Source organism: Parasteatoda tepidariorum, chromosome 2 (genome assembly GCF_982258835.1).
Source record: "Parasteatoda tepidariorum strain Cologne lab strain chromosome 2, Ptep-v5.0, whole genome shotgun sequence".
Taxonomy (NCBI): Eukaryota; Metazoa; Arthropoda; class Arachnida; order Araneae; family Theridiidae; genus Parasteatoda; species Parasteatoda tepidariorum.
Window position 1 is genome coordinate 40,342,438 of NC_141756.1, and position 17,187 is coordinate 40,359,624.

Consider the following 17,187-nt stretch of genomic DNA (forward strand, 5'->3'; position numbering starts at 1 on the left):
TGCTGCATCTCTTAAAATGCGTTAAATTGAACCAAGTTTTCGTACAAGTTGAACCATAGCACTTTGTAATCAAGTTTAAGAAGAGCAATAATAAGGTCTAAAATTAGCATCATATTAAGGTGGTAGTGACTTGGAACTATATTACAATTCATCAAGGTTCAAAATATCTAACAGAGCACTTCAATGAAGTGCTAGTATGGTCTTCGTTTGTACGCACTGGTATTTTTATTGTCTCGGGAGAGAGCCACTTTGACCTGCAATTGGGTTCTTAAACTTTTTAGCTCCAAATCTAAAGTCACTTCCGTTTGATTTTTCAAAAGATAATAAAGATTAACTGTGGATGCAAATTAGTGCCAATGTTTAATTTACAGCTGAGGCAAATGACAGGTTTGGTGGAAGGTTTTATTCACCATGCTTACAGTTGAATTTTAAAAACATATTTGGAAAATTTAAACGTTAAATAAATTTGTTTATTAATAACTATTTTTAAACAAAAATGAAATATGCTTTGAAGTTGCAATAAAAATGAAAAAAAACATTAATAATACTTTAATTGTATGTAACAATCGTGTCAGTTATGAAAAATAAAGAGTGTACAAGTTTAAAATGATATAAAGGCCCAAATTTATTTGAAACAGTGAATGAAAGATTTTAAATATTTAAGAAAAACAAAGGTACTTCGATCGTGAACAGAAATATAAAATCACCCATTTAAAAATAGGGTGTTCACACTGGAAATAAAAGATTACCACAAATAAAGCTTTCTCTTTTTAAACTAGATTATTTAACGCTCTAAAACCTTTGCCTTCAATAACTAACACAAAAAGTACCCCAGTTTTCTATAATTTTGAAAATATTATTACCAAAATAATAATTCTTTATATTTACAATAACTTTAATGTTTGCACTTCTTATGCGCTTCTTCAAATAAACTTATTATTTCATTGAGTGAATAGAAAGGTTTTATTTTACATTGCTCTCACTTTATATAATTCACAGTATCTTTTTTTTAAAATCCGTTTTTTTCCCGTTTATTTCTTGCATAATTTAACAGTATCGATGAGATCGGAAGAATATGGAAAAAGCACGTTTTCACGAACCTGACAAATCTTTTTTCAAATTTGCAGTCTTAGAAGCATGATATAACTTCATAATTTTTTGCATCTGATTTTATTAAATGTTAGCACGCATATTACTTTTTTTTATTTTCGTTGCATATGATAATCGCATCGATTACGTTTGTTCCAATACAGTCTGTTCAATGACGCACAATACGGTATTCTCGTGTTAATTTAAAATATACAAATATATTTTTTTCAGTTACGATTGTTTCAACATAATTTAGGTCCACTACATTAAACAAAATGTTAAATTAAAAACAACAATTTTCAAACTCAATTTGTATATATGAGGAAATCCTTTTTGTTTTAATTAAACATTTAACAATGTATAATACATTGTTCCATACTGAAATATTGAAGATAGCAATTAATATATTAATTTTTATATTAAAAATATTAGTAATTTATAGAACTCAAAAGACGGTCTCATTATAAAACTTTTAAAAAACTATAAGAGTCATGAAAAGTAGAATAGAAACCATTTTTAAGGGAAAGTTTTTTAAAAATCAAATACTTTTTAAAAAGTTTCAGTTAAGGTTTAGGCTTTTGAATTTTTTATTGTCGCTCCGAGAGAGTGTAAATAAGCCGATTATTTTAGGTATGAAAAATAAATTTATAAAAAAATTGAAGTAGACAGAAATGTAATTTGTTTCGCCAACTAGAATTCACAATCGGTTACAAAATAAGCAGATAGATGGCGGCACAGACAGGAAAAACTATAAAACAATATTTTCTGCTGCATGTCAGACTGTTCTGCTGAAATAGTTATAAGATCAACTGTCATTTTTGTTCTCATACTGTGCCAAGTTGTAGCTGCAAATGGTTATTTTTTTTTTTAAAAAAATTACATAGTTTCTTGTTTCAAAACGGATCAAAACGTACATTTCCACTATCTTCTCGTTTTCTTTCGATATTTCATATGGTTGGTTATTTTGGGGAAATTCGGTAGCCATCAACCTCTTCAATAAGTTAATAGCCAAAAAGCTGTAGATATGAACTGATTATCTTTAAATTTTGAAATCCTGTTAATTTTGTTCTGACAACAAGAGCTTTTGACAGCCTAAAAATTTCAAATAATTACAAAAATAAGGAATTCCCATGTGGAGAACCATCAATTTTACGTCCAAAATACGTATATTTCACCTTTAAATTTTACTAAGTATGCGTAAAATTTATGTAAAACTGAAACGTCGAAATACGAGTATAACAGAAAATGGTTATCCAATAAACATAAAATTCATGTAATATTATTCGTAAACAAATTCGTTTATTTTGCGAATATTTTACCAACCACTTCTTAATTTTTTCAAATTTCTTCCAATAGTGTTCTTGCAACTCAAGAAGAAGTAAATTGATTACACATGGGATTTAAATCAATTTAATTGGATACCTGTAAGTGACGTCAGGGAGGCGTGTCGAACCTGATTGATATCTGAGTCAACAAAAAGACACGTTTCACTTATGATAACGTCACTTGCAGGTTTTCAATTGTTTTAATCACTAGGAAAATTCCCGCAGAGTTAACATCTTGCGTACTCGAAATCGAGCATTGGCAAAATTTCTGATTAACAACTCATCACAAGGAAAAAGATTTAAGAGAAGATTAAGACTGAGAATTAACACTTCAAAATTAAATCAGAATTTCTTGGTTCTTTATTAATTTGGATGTTATTATGCGTCATATACTAAATTGGTTCAGGCATACCACTAAACAGGATGAACTCATCACCAAATGTATATGGTACCATATTTATGCCAAACGTGCAAGCATATTTATATTCGATTAACATATTAATTATATTCCATTACCTTATTTATATTCGTGTGTTTATTCTTTTCATGCAAATCAACAGCTAAGCTGCAAGCAAAAACAAAGCACTCCAAGATGCACTGTAAAAAGATTGTATGCGAGAACCATCTGAAAATCATTTATCGTGAGTCTCGCGTAAAATAACTGAGAATTAATAACGGAAAATTTCTGTGAAAATAAAAAAGATATTTACAGAAGTTTAAATTATATTACAGAAATAAAATAAGTATAACTCTGTAAATTACTTCCCGGCTCTGAAACCACCGGGTACATTACATTAGAAGTCAAATCTGAACCACTAAAACACGATCATTGAAAGTACAGTCCGATCACATAAACAGCTAAAAGCTGCCCCATAAACTGCAACCCCGCTGAAGACAAGGTAAGAAATTCTTACCCACCAGACTAGATGTTTATCAACTAGATATTTATCAAATAATAACAATATTTTGAAATATCTAAAAGAAATACCCCGAAAAAAATCAAGAGTTTTCCAAAATTTTGTGAATGAGATGTCCAGTTATATACCTTTTTGAACAAGAACTTAAATAATTAAACAGTTTTAGTTAAACAGTTTAGTTTTTTTTTCTGCGTTTTTACGGAATTTTTTTCACTAAATAAATTTCTATGGTACTTACGTTATATCTGCATTCTGATGCAATCCAAACACTGGAGGGCAATCATCGGCTGGAATTCTTCTGATTCCATCCAAGCATTGTCTCAGATTATTGCACACTGGCAATTTGTAGCCTGGATAGAATTCAAAATGGTGGTGAAGTATCTTTTCATTGAACCATTCATTCATGTAAGTTGTGAGCAGTCTTTTGTCGAAATCGTCAGTTACGCGACCTCCATATTTCACCTCCGCCAGCATAAATCTTATGGTTCGCCAACATGGACCCTATCACAAACATAATTTTTATGAATAAAACTTTTGCAATAAGCCTATATATTACACCCAGCAGGAAACGAAACGAAATTTTCACCCAAATCTAAACTCTCCGAGAATGCAAAGAACAGTATTAGTTTTGAATATGCCGACCGGTCTGTGTAGGGGGCAAGGAACTGCCCTTGCATCAGAAAGGTTCTGGGTTCGAATTCCGGGCAAGTCATGGATGTTCTTTCCTTCTCTGTACTATCTGTCCTTACTGTGGGAGCGACGTTGGCCCATCTAATATGGCGCCCCTGACAGAGAGGTCAACAAAATCGCCCTGTAGATGCCTGAATTGACGGATGTTAACACAGGCGCCCATTCGAAAAAAAAAAGTTTTAAATATCTTAATTATTATTTTAATGTCATTAGATATTCATTATTATTATAACTATGAACTCCCTTTATAAGACTTTTGTTGAAAAACATGAAACTACCACTTACAAAAACAGAAAAAAATATTAGGTAATCAAAATCAAAGTTATTATATAAGAACTAACTGTATTTAATGTTTGAATAAATCATATTCGTTATGCCGAATGAGTAACGTTGATTTTAAATGTCATTTAATATGGAGAATAGTGATTTGTATTCGCAAATTAATTCAAATAGATTGGAAAAGTAATTCCTTGAGGTTTATCTGTTTATAATCAAACACAGGAAAATCAGTGTCGTACTCGGTCGAAAATAATACCGAGAATAACTCGACCATTAAGGTATCCGACTACCTTCGGGACAAAATTTTTGAAAAATAAATATTTTTCACAACATTATTGCAATTTATATTGTATATTAATTTAAATAAACATATTTAATAGAGAAAAGTTTAATATACAGGAAATTTTTTGTTTAAAGAGTATTTTTTAGATAATTTTAATGAAAATAACTCATTAACGGAAAACACTCTACACAAAAAACTAATGTACATGCAGCTATCAAACTTTTTGAGCCGTTTCGTATAACCCTCTGAAGTGTTATGAACCTCAACTTAAATGATAGCATGAAATTAAAAAAATTTATGGAGTGTTAAGCATATTTTTCCATTTTTTTCACATTTTCTTCACATTATCTATTGCAAAATATCTCATAAAACAAAAAATAATACAGTTATCTGAATTCTGGAGGTCTGTTACATAACCACCAATACAAGAAACAATCTCTGAAAGTTTGAAGACAAATTTATTATAATTAGTTGAGTTATCTTGTTTTCCGTAGACAAAAAACAGCAAAATTGTCATTTGGAGAAAAACACAATTAAAGTTTATAATTACATTTTTTCCAAAAACTATGAATGTTTGTCAGTAGGAAGTTATTATATTTTATAGGGGGCACATTCCTTCACACATTTTCCTAGTTTTATTTAACGTAACGATATTTTAACGTATTATTTAGCGATATTTTAAAGTATTTAGTGAATAACATCAAAAGTCTACTACTTATAAAACATTTAACACAGGAACAATTTTTTATTAAACAACCATCTTACTGTATTTTCACACTTTAATATATATGTCTAAATATAGTTTTTATTAATAATTAGAAGTAAAAAATATTTTTTATAATATTTATAATAGCTCAAATCTAGAATTTTCTTCTAAATGCAATTTGTTATCATAGCAAACCGGACAACATAATGAAGCTAATATCACCATTAGGATCTCAATATCAATTATTCGATTGCCACACGGATTGTTTTTATCCAAAGGCATCAGTTCTTTATTGACATCCATAGAAATCGATAATTTTGAAGAGCTTGAAGTAATAGATTCATCTTCTTTACACAATTTTGAATAAATGGTATAATCAACTTTACTCAAATCATCGCTTTTGGTGGCATGTTGATTACCGTAATATTTACGTTTCATAGATCGAGAAGTACGTCCTTTACCCATTTCAATAAATTCATCAAAATAAATAACAAATTTGTTTGAAAGAAATCAATAAATTTCTTCAAAACAAATCAAAATCAAGATATAGAAAGTACGCTTCAAATGTAAACAAACTATCAGAAATATGCTAACTTTTCATGTTACCCACAAATAGTAACCACGAAACGTAAAATCTAATTAAAATATAATTCAGATTATTAGCCGTGAGTTTAAGAGCTTTTAAAAATTAAATATCTAAGAAAAATAAACACACAAATAGAAATGGAACCGAAACTATTACCTACTACCGGCTTCATTTTTGTAATTTCCGGCAAGTTGGACAGCTGTCATCTGTTACTAAAATAGCTATAACTAAAGTTCTGCTTGACGTGCATTCAAAAACAAAACAGTTTTTAAAACTAGAAAAATTGGGCATTATTATAAAGCAATAAAATAAAAAAGTGATTTTTTGTGAAAATCCTCTTTTTTAAGGTAGTCGGATACCTTAAAGATTTAGTCTTTATTTAAATTTCATTTAAAACTATAAATAAATTTAGATAAAAATTTTATCATATTGTTTTGCAACCATCATGCTGTAAACAAGTTATATTTAATTTTTAATCAATTTTATCTTAAATTGTGCGATGTCAACACATGCAATTAAAATAACCAATTAATGCAATTAAATACAAAATTAAAATATTATTTTAAATAGAAGCAAAACTAAACTATTCTTTTTAGGTACTATTGCTAAAATAATTCCTTTGACGAAAAAAAAAAACATTTTGCAAATTTAGTAATTTAAATGTTAATTTTTTTTTAAAATCAAGATTTTGGATGAAGTTGTAATGGTAAGACGTAGCAAAATAGTTAGGTTTACATTTTATCCCAATCAAATTGGAAATTTAATCTACGTAACCAAATCTGCGCGAGTGTTATAAGAAACGTTGATTTTTTTTAATTGAGTAATTTTAAATTTTTATGAAACAGTTATTGTTACCTTCCAAACAAAATATAAATAGTAGGGAATAGTGAGAGAAGGGAAAAATGGTTAAGTTTACTTTTATTCCCAATCAAATTGAATAACTTATCTGAGTAACCAAATCTGCTAACAATAAAAGATACTTTGAATTATTTTAATTGAATAATTTTAAATTTGGCTGTAACAATAATTGTTACGTTCAGAAAAAAATATCAATCGTGGGGGAGAATTAATTAAGCAAAAAGGGGTGGTACCCCTTAAATTTAAAAAAAAACAACAACTAAAGAAATTAAAAAAACAAAAACAACTTTAAAATAACAATTATTCAATTTGTATTATACTTTAATGATGTTTTTATTACATTTATGGCGTATATTGATTTATACTTAATCGATTTTAGAAAGAAAAAGGAATCAGTAAAATTTGATTGAAAATGTATTTGTTTGAGGTGATTGTTTAGAATTATTATTAGGCGATAAAACTCGAAATTGTATAATAAAAAAATGCGCAATTTCTCAAAAACAGCTTCGTAAGCAACTTGCTTATAACTAGTTTATGAATTTTATAATTCATTATTGTAAAATAAAAATTTAATTTGTTCAATATTTTTTGATTTTCAATTATTTTTGAGTAATAGATAAAAAGAACTCAACTTTGTTGCATACAATGCATACAGTGTAAAAATAAATTGTCCCTTAGTTTATATTATGAAACAATAAATGATGTTCCATGTTGTTTAGTTGCTACGTTATTCTATCATTTATCAATTAACCTATCATACGTAACACTTTTTAAGGACCTTGCATAATCACACAGGTTTCGAATATTGGTGAAGTTTGTTAAACATTCAGAAAAATGTGTAATAGCATTTCTAAAACAAAATTACAGAAGGACAAGTTATATTAAGTTATTAATTTGAATCATCCACATTGCCGGGTAAGGGCTTTTACGATTTTTCCTTCATTAAATTTGTATTTAACTGTTTTATGAATCACAACTTTTTAAATATTTCATTCTCAAAAAATATAAATTTCTTGAATTTGCGCACGTTGAAAACTTTCAACATTCTACCATTTATTACATTATGTTAAATTTTTAAGGAATTTTCCAAAACAAACGACTCAAAAATAACGACTCCATCCAATCAAACGAATTCCGTTATTTGATAGAAATATTTAGTTATCGCCTTACAATGATATGAAACGGTAAATAAATTATACTAGTGGACTCCACTCTCTGGTCGGTGACGCTCCTCAACCTCAACCCCCAAAGCCTTATGCAATCTTATATGGTTTGCTTTGTAAACCATACTCACTTCGCTACTAAGTTAAACCTATTTGAATTATGTTCTATTAGAAGAATTTTAGGAGTTAAAATCTTAAGAGTTTAAATCAATTATTAAAGTCAGTTCTCTTAAAAAAGTAAGTTTTTTAATCAATTATAAGTTATTGAATTAAAAAATTTCAAATTCAAATAAATGACATGCGATTGAAAAACTTGCAGAAAGCATACAATGCTTTTTAACCCCTTCCTTCTCGCTCCCGTGAAAATGACGGGGTGAGGTTTCGCCCTCTATTTCTCGCTCCCGTGTTATTGACGGGCTGGAGTGTTCAGTAGTAACGCGCCAATAAAAATAAAACTAATTAATTTCTTTTGCTCTGAAAGCATTTTATTTCTCATTTTACACACCAGATGGCAGTACCAAGATATTAAGGTAATTGTACATAGTTAGTTCATTTTAAACTAGATGTCAGCACTAATCAATTACGTAAGACAAATACAAAAGCCAAAAAAAAATAGGCACTCTTATGACCGTTTTCTTGAAAATTAACCGATCGGTAAGGGGTTGAAAACAACAAACATGTATGACGTCACGTCCTCTGCACATTTTTCAATGTTACCTCGTTTATAATTGTCACTCACGCTTTTTCTGGTCTTCGAGCACAGTTCTTTCTTATTACACTTAAACATAACAACCCGACTAATAGTCAATTTTTAATGAATAACAATAACAATGAATAAAATTATTATTATTGAATCTGCATGAGCATAATATCGAATGCTTTGTGTGTTGATATGAAATATTCGCTTTTGACCTTTCAATTCTTCACAACTGTTTAGTTTAGATCAATTTTTCTTGTCAACGCAAGAAAAGAATTTTCATTCAGAAGATTTTAAACTTTCCTTACAGAATCGGAATTGTTAATACGATAAAAATATTTATAATTTCTTAATTTAATGGTTTTTAATTTTGATGTAACGGTTTTGATCAAGAAAGTTAAAAGAGGTGAGCAAAACGAGAATGTTAAGGAGTCGCCCGTATTTTCTTGTGTTCTAAGCCTACTGAATGAAAAAAAGATATTTATTAAATTTTATTTCTCAAACAAATGGGTTTCAACAGTTTTGTTCTATAAGAAATCTTTAGTTTATTTTTTCCACACATTTCGAAATAACGCAAGTAAAATATTTCTTATTTTCATTCATCCCCTGTACATACAATTTTATATTCTTTACTGTAATGATATGAAATTTTCAGACATCAAAGAATTTATTTTTCGTTGAAGGTTTTTATAACGAATTTAATTTATTATTCTTTACAATGTCGAAAAAAATAATATAAAAAAACTAACAGCCTCCTAAATCAAAGAGAAAATGTAAGAAATAAGACAAATAAGATATTTGAAAGTCCAGATATAAATTTTCGAATTCATAAAGTGGAAAGTAAAAGTGAATAAAATATTAGATGTGAGGGAAAAAAGGGAATATTTCATATACTTCTTACTTAAGTCTAGAAACAATTTGCATTAATATACGACCTTTGAAAACTATATTAAATATTTTACTTTAAAATTGGATTGATATTTAGAATAAAATATTATGCTTTCGAAGAGTCAACAAATAACCTTATTTAAAAAAGTTTATTTATATACAGGCAAGATATGTGATGTTTATCTAAAATTCTTTTCGTGATGTTTTTTTACGAAAAGATTTCGACTTTATCTAAAACTTCAATGCTTGATATTATCGAAAACAAGCAAAACTTATTACAAAATTGCTATAAATAGTCTTTACAAGCCTAAGTATATTTTATTACTTCAATTCGAAGAAAAAATTGTAGAATTTTTGATTTGAGCCTCTTTGAATTGAAATACTATTAAATGCATATGAAATGCTTAGCTAAAATTAAATTTTTAAATTTAAAAATAATAAAATTTAATTGAAATTATAAGCAAACAAATGATTTATACAACATTCTTCGTTAACCTTTAATATAGCCATTAAAATGCATACAGACATTTCAAACACATTTCTGTGCACTGTTATAAAATTTTAAATCCAGACATGATTTATTTCACTTTATCACCATCGATGAACAGTCTAAACAAAATGTTAAGATAAAGTATTTAAATTAACCTTCAAGAATTTATAGTTTTGAACTTAACTCAGAAGACATGGTAATATCTAAGACAAATATCGGATAAAACTTGCATTTATCGAAAAATTCTTTGGTAAGCAAGCTTTTGCTTTGCATTTGGAAGCAAACCATTTAAAAGTTTTGATGTTACTAGCAGTATAGTAATGAGTAAGTTTTTTCTTTTGGTAACCTAAAACCAAAAACCACAGGACGTTTTCGAACCCGATCTTGAAATTATTTGGAACAAAAAGTGCTCAATAAAACTCGTAATCACCCTTTTAACTGTGAAGCAATTACAGTTAAAGTTATAGAAATGGTATCAATGCATAATAAAATAGCTATGCACTAAATTACGCCGCTTACAGCGCCCCCAAGTGAAAACTGTGGAGTTTGGATTTCTATCTGGAAAACGGTTCGAAATAAGGGAAAAAGGGATATATTATAACGTGATTAAAATTTCACTATTTTCTGATTCCAAACGGTTCAATCTTTTTGATTATTTTATGGTATGAAACTCCATTGTTGTATGAATAACTCGCAACTAATCAATTGCGAGTTATTCATACAACAAAGAGAAAAACTCAACTTTAACTGCACTTTTTCATTTCTAAGCAAAAGGATTTAAAATTAATTGAATGAAGAGTAATAATAACATACTTTCTTCGTTTCCATATCATCAAGATGCTTCTGCATGAATTTCATAGAAGCCAGAAAATCAGCCTGGTTGAACTCGTAAGGAATGTTCCAGCCCAAAGGTCCAAATTTCCTTCTTTCCTGGACAATGGTATTCAGGAAAGCAATGCCAAAAAGCAGAGGCTGCCATTGGGGAGCATTACTGTATTCTAGTATGTCATCTGGGAGGCTGGCATAAGTTCTTTTTAGACTAGCTTTAATTCCTTGTGGCGGCTCGTTTGTGAACTTAATCGAAATCTAAAGTATGAAAATAGTTAGATGTATTTATTTTTGCTGTAGAAATGTACACATTTGAAGACTTAGTTTTAAAAGTGGTCAAGCTCCATTTACTGAAAAAGTTAGCTACACTTTCATTTTCATTCAAGTCATTTTTATCTTATTTTAAAGTTATTACACAACTAGCTTGTTTCTGCTCTCATAAAGTAGGCCTCAGAAGGGAAATGAGATAAGAAAAAACAATACACTCAAAACACATTATTAAATAAGTTATCGCTTACATCATTCTAATTCTTACCACAATTCACAAACCTGTTATTAAGTGCTGTATTACATATATTTAGCTTCCTTTAATTTTCTAGTTTAATTTGCAACAAGTATAGGAAACCCAGAAGAACAAGATATGAATACAGTTAAGTACAGAGAATCGCTGAATAATATACGATGATTATAATAATATAAATGTATATTTAAAAGTAATGGCAACATATAAGAAAACTTTTTGTTCATGAACGCATAATTAAAATTACATTACTTCCCTTCAATATAAACTAATCAGCAGTCTTGTACTTAGATGGCAAGAGTTTTTTGTTAATGTTACGATCACAGATGGCATGTCGGAAATTCTTATGCCTCATCCAACTGACATCTGATGGTGATTGAGCCCAACTTCAACGAATAATTCCAGAACAATCTATTAATGGTCTACAGAAAGAAGACCACTCACGACAACAGCGAGATGTTTAGAAATGAATGGGGGTCAACCTGCGAGGTACAATTTAGCATCTTCAGTCCTATCAGCTCAAAACCTATTGTAAAACTGCCCTGTAAAGAAATGTCTCGCCACACGCTGTAGATAATTCTTGATAACATTGGCAGCCGTTTTTTCCACGAAACTACTTCCACGCTACAACTAGATCTATGGTTTTATGTACTCTTCACATCAACTGCATTGTCCCCTCACTGCTCCGATATCCCGTTTGCACATACCCGATATTCTGCTACTTTCTGAGTTACATTACCGTTACTTTATTAACTCTCGAACTGAAAATCCAAATTTGTTTCTTATCAGTTTTGATTCCTTGAAACGTAGATTTTAAACAATAAGACAATGCTATTATTAACAAATTACGACAGTATGATATAAGGAACAACCGATTAAAAGTAGTGACAAATGTAAATGAGTGTGTACCTGAAGTAGACTGATGGGAAACACTGGATGTACTTCCGTTGTTATCCAGAGTCGAAAGTTTTCGTGAATATCATTTTCTTCGGACAAAATTTCTAGTACTTCTTGAATGAAATCTAAGCTCAAGTGGCAGTTCTGCAGCATAACCCAACCACCAGTCTTGCACATCTTATTCAATATTCGACGAGCTGGTACTTCTTGTCCTTGTCCCATTGAAACTGCATTATACTCTAAGAAAAAAGGTCATTATTCAGTAATTTGCAATTAAATGCAAAACTGTAGAAGAGAATAAAACTATGCAGTTTATAGTATTCTTTAAAAATGTTTTTAAATATTAAACAAAACAATGTAAGCAGTATTTAATTGAAAATCTCAACTAAGAGATGGAATATAAACTAGCGATGCTATAAACTTTACAAATAATAGTATTTTTTGTTGTTTTGTAATTCATTTCAATGTAAAATTTTTCTTTACCTTTAATTTTTAACAAATAGCTTGTATTACTGTAAAGCTAATTCAAAAATCATCGAAACAAAGAAATCCGAAAAAAGAAAAGAAGAAAGTTTTACCTAAACATTCTTTTTTTTGCTAGTCTTAAAAAAATTGCAAGAACTCAAGCTTCGGATTTTGGCAGGAAAAGAGAGGAGGAACTTAAACTTGAATGCTATCTAGAGAAGTCAGGCATTATTACCAGTGAAATATTTCGGAATCGTATTCCAATGTACTGTTTTGGAACAACTCTAACCAAATACTAGTCAATAGACCTTAGCAACTTTTGACTTATAGTTCAGACGTTGCAAGGATTTCTATGCATAAAAAGTGTTATTTTTGACTTGTATTTATTTAGATTTTTCTTTTGAACTATTTTTCCTATCTATTCAGATTTAGACTCAATTTAGCGTTAAAAATACACTTACAAAAGAAGAAATATCTCAGTTGTCTGGATAATCACTAAATAACTAGGCCAAAATTGCAAATAGGTTAAAGTAAAAAATAGTTAGTTAATTACAGAAAAATACTCACAGCCTTTTTTTTCTTCATCTCAGGTTTAAATGTTGTTTTTCTGAAATATTTTTTTTGTTGTTTCGTTAAACAATCTGGTGGTTTAAAAACAATCCATGTAACATTTTGGCAGCACCATTGTAAATTTTAGTTAAGTTTAGTTACAGATTTTAGTGCTGGATGTAAGGTGGTTACGAAAACATGATTTTGAATTTGCAAGATGTTTTTAGACAGTTGTTTTTAGACCCCAGATTTTTAAAGCTTCTCTGTCAAATATTGAATATTTTAGGGGTGACGAGAGTGTATGATTCTAAGTCATTAACTGTTTCATTTTTGTTAATAGTAAGGGACTTTTCTTGATCCGTCGATTGTAAAGTCAGCAACAAAAAAATGATATTTCTAGAATACCTCCTCAATTTATGGTTGAACACTGTTTCAAGATCATTAGATATTATCTTATGATTTTGTCTAACTTAAGGCGTGATCTTATTTAATTAAATATATCTTCTGCCCTGTTTATCTTCTAACATTATTTATTAGATTATACTCTAATGAGTCAAAGCAGAATGAACCTGACAATAACTCCTCCCCCCATTTTTCAATGAATTCATTTGGATGTCGCAGAGGTCACATTATTATATTGGAATGCTATTGAACTACGGCTGAAGAAGGGAAGACATTATTTTTTAATTTACTTTCACGAGTGATAGGAAAGGCTACTGATTTAAGAGAATTTTGTATCTGGAAAATCTTAATAGAACGAAGACTAGAAACGAATTTCGAAGATACTCGTTTCGAAACTTTTGGCCATTTCAAGTCTTTGAGTCACACGTCTGATAGGTTGTTAACAGTCTGCCGTTCTTAGAATAAATGCAAAGTGGATAAGTGAAGGTGAAGCCAAGCAGTAGACATCAAGGTGATAAACTTCGACACCCCATCAAAGAAAACGAAGCTGAAAACTTCCCCGATGGGGGAAAAAATAAGCGCCAGACAGTGGCTCAGCTGACAGCTCAGTACAGTACAGGTTCAGGTGGGAGTTCATAGGAACTTACAGTTAAGTAGACACTGTTGGATATGGGACTGCGCAGCAGACGTCCCCATATCCAAAAGTATCTTCTTAACTCGCTTGTGACCTCTGTTGGCCAAGTGTCTTTCTACCTCTAAGCCTGGGTTTGCGATGACCCAGTGTTATTACAAACTGTGCCTACAGTAACCTACATCGCATAGTTCCAACATTGCCAACTATGCCTACATGGATATCGGATCGTGGATAAGTGAAGTCCACCGTATTTACGCCATCTTCCGGGCAAACAGTTGCTCACCAAATGTACTGCATGTTAAACACAAGCTGGTGGAGGCTGAATTATACATTGGTTGAGAACTGCCTGAATATAATTGCGGATAAGTTGCACCCATACATGGCATCGGTTTTCCCAACTGGAAATAGAATTTTCCAACGTTGACAACGCCTCAATTAACAAGGCTTTAATAATATTGAAGTGGTTCGAAGAGCATAATGACGAATACCAATTAAATGCCCTGGCCACTCAGCTCGTCGGATCTTAATCCAATAGAGTATATTTTGGATGTCATAGAAAGGCAGCTCAGACATCAAACATCACTAAGTCGGATTATCTCGATTTTACGTGACCACTGCTCAGAAACTTGGTACAACCTGTCCCCAGTTGTTTTGTTGCATACAAGGTGAGTTACAACTGTATAACTTTAATATCTATCTATTTGAATATGTCTAAATTTAGCAGAACTATAAACTCGTTTTCAATCGCTTAAAGTAAAAATATAGATACAGGTATTTCCTTTAAATTCGAATAACATTAAATCTTAGAAGACATGAGAAAGAGTGCATATTATAAACATGACATACCCAGTTCATTCTTTTTAGCAAAAAAATGAACTTGCATGCTCGGATCACCGCTGGTTGAAAGCAAACATACTAGAGGTGTTCGGCTATCCGATTCTTGCCACATATCTTCATAGTCAAGAAGAACACCTTCCACAAACTTCGAACCTAAAGAGGCTAAAACAGAAAAAAAACTTTAATTCTAATAAATAAGGATCCCAAAAATACATAAAACAATAAACTGGACTTTAAAACTAGATTAAAAAAATTAACCATGACCGATATTTTACATCGAATTAAATAATTTATAACGTAATTATAGACTAATATCATTGACAAGCCTTATGTGTAAAACAATGGAAAGAATGATTTACAACAGACTCAATTGGCACCTGGAGTCTCATTCCTTGCTTGCTGAAGAACAGACTGGTTTTCGAAGGTCAAGATCAACTTCGCATCATGTAACTCTTTTTAGTCAAGCTATAAAAGACGTTTTGGATTCAAGGTAAGTTCTTACAGCAATTGCCGTCGATTTGAAATCAGCATATGATACAGTTTGGAAAGAAAATCTCCTACTTAAACTTTACAATATGGAAATAGCTGGACACATGCTAAACTGGATCAAGAGTTTCATAGGTCAGCGCCTCTGCAGAGTCAGATACGGAACAAAACTTTCAAAATATGGTCTTCTTCAGACTGGACTCCCTCAGGGAGCAGTCTTAAGCTGTATTCTTTTTAACATATATATCAACGACCTTGTCCAGAAGTTAAAAACCTAATAATAACTTTGTAAAAATACTGGCAGCAAATAAAATCATGAGGTGTCAGGACTCCAAGCAAACCATTTCTGCAGCATAAAAACACACTCTGGCCCCATCCCTGACCAGCAAACATTTGGCAGGCAGTCAGTCAACACAAGCTGTTGTCCGTGAGGCTAATAATAATAATAATAATAATAAATAAATAAATAAATAAAATAAAAAAAACCCCACAAGCTCGATCCACACAAACAAGAGATGGCTTAACTGTTGATTGACGCACACACAATAATACACTAATCTATATCATATCTCAATCTATACCACCAAAACACTGCCTCAACTACTACTCATAATAAAAATAGGTAAAACACACAACACAACATAAACAAAACATACATAACACACAATCAACCACGGACTGGCTCACAATAGCAGCCAATGTGACTGATCACCACACACGCCACACCACTGACCCTGCTCCCAGTCCCCGGGGACAGACAGTGAGTCCGGAGCTTTTCAGCTACCCGTGGAGGCCATTTATGTTAAATGTAAAAAAAAAAAAGTTAAAAAAATAAATAAATAAATAAATAAAAATACCTGTGACGTGACTAGCTATTTTATATTGTACTGTTATTGTCGATGTCCATCCTTTGAGTCTGTAATGTAACGTTGCTAGTTTATCTATGTAAAATTAAATTGTCGCTACTAGGCCGGGATAGCCTGGTCAGTGGGGTGCCGGGCCCATGTCTAAGAGTTCGTGGGTTCGGTCCCCGCCGGTCAAAGACTCCACGTGTAGTAAATGTTGACTGATGCACGTTAAATCTGTCGAGTCTCAAAGTCCTCCATGTTCCCATAACAAATCAATACCTCTGGGGGTACCGATCCAGGAGTTTCCTTGTCTTCTGGATTGGTTCAAAATTACAAGGCTACGGCGTTGAACATTAGTAGTCGTAAATCCAAAAATTGGGTCGACTGTTCAACGGCGGTCATAAAATAAAATAAAAGAATCTATCCCTGGTATCAAATGTCTACTCCATACCGATGACCTCCTCATTTGGACTGAGACCCCAAAGAGAAGGTCTTCCTTCCTGACTGACAAAATACTAAACCAAACCCTTATTCACCTCGAGGAATGGTATCTGAAGAATTACAAGGTTAGCTTAAATGTTTTTTCCTGTTTTAAAGAACTGTTTATTTATAAGTGTAAGACAAACAAAGACAGGTTATTCCCGGAACACTCACTAAGTTACATAAGACAAATGTTCAGCGTATGCACCTTTATTCACCCGAAACGCATACTAACGACAACTTTTTTTCGTCCATATATTTAATCAAATG

The 17,187-nt window shown here is 31.0% G+C and overlaps 1 protein-coding gene across 1 annotated transcript in view; it reads right to left on the reverse strand.

Annotated features, from left to right (window-relative positions):
- The window catches only part of LOC107437090 (dynein axonemal heavy chain 5), a 156,088-nt gene that overhangs the window by 33,542 nt on the left and 105,359 nt on the right, over window positions 1-17,187 (reverse strand). The window contains exons 47-50 of the mRNA XM_043043611.3: window positions 15,113-15,265; window positions 12,229-12,455; window positions 10,785-11,057; window positions 3,570-3,832 (exon numbers count right to left, since the gene is read on the reverse strand). Of these exons, the coding sequence (XP_042899545.3) occupies window positions 3,570-3,832; window positions 10,785-11,057; window positions 12,229-12,455; window positions 15,113-15,265 (916 nt within the window). The remainder of the gene's footprint in view (window positions 1-3,569; window positions 3,833-10,784; window positions 11,058-12,228; window positions 12,456-15,112; window positions 15,266-17,187) is intronic.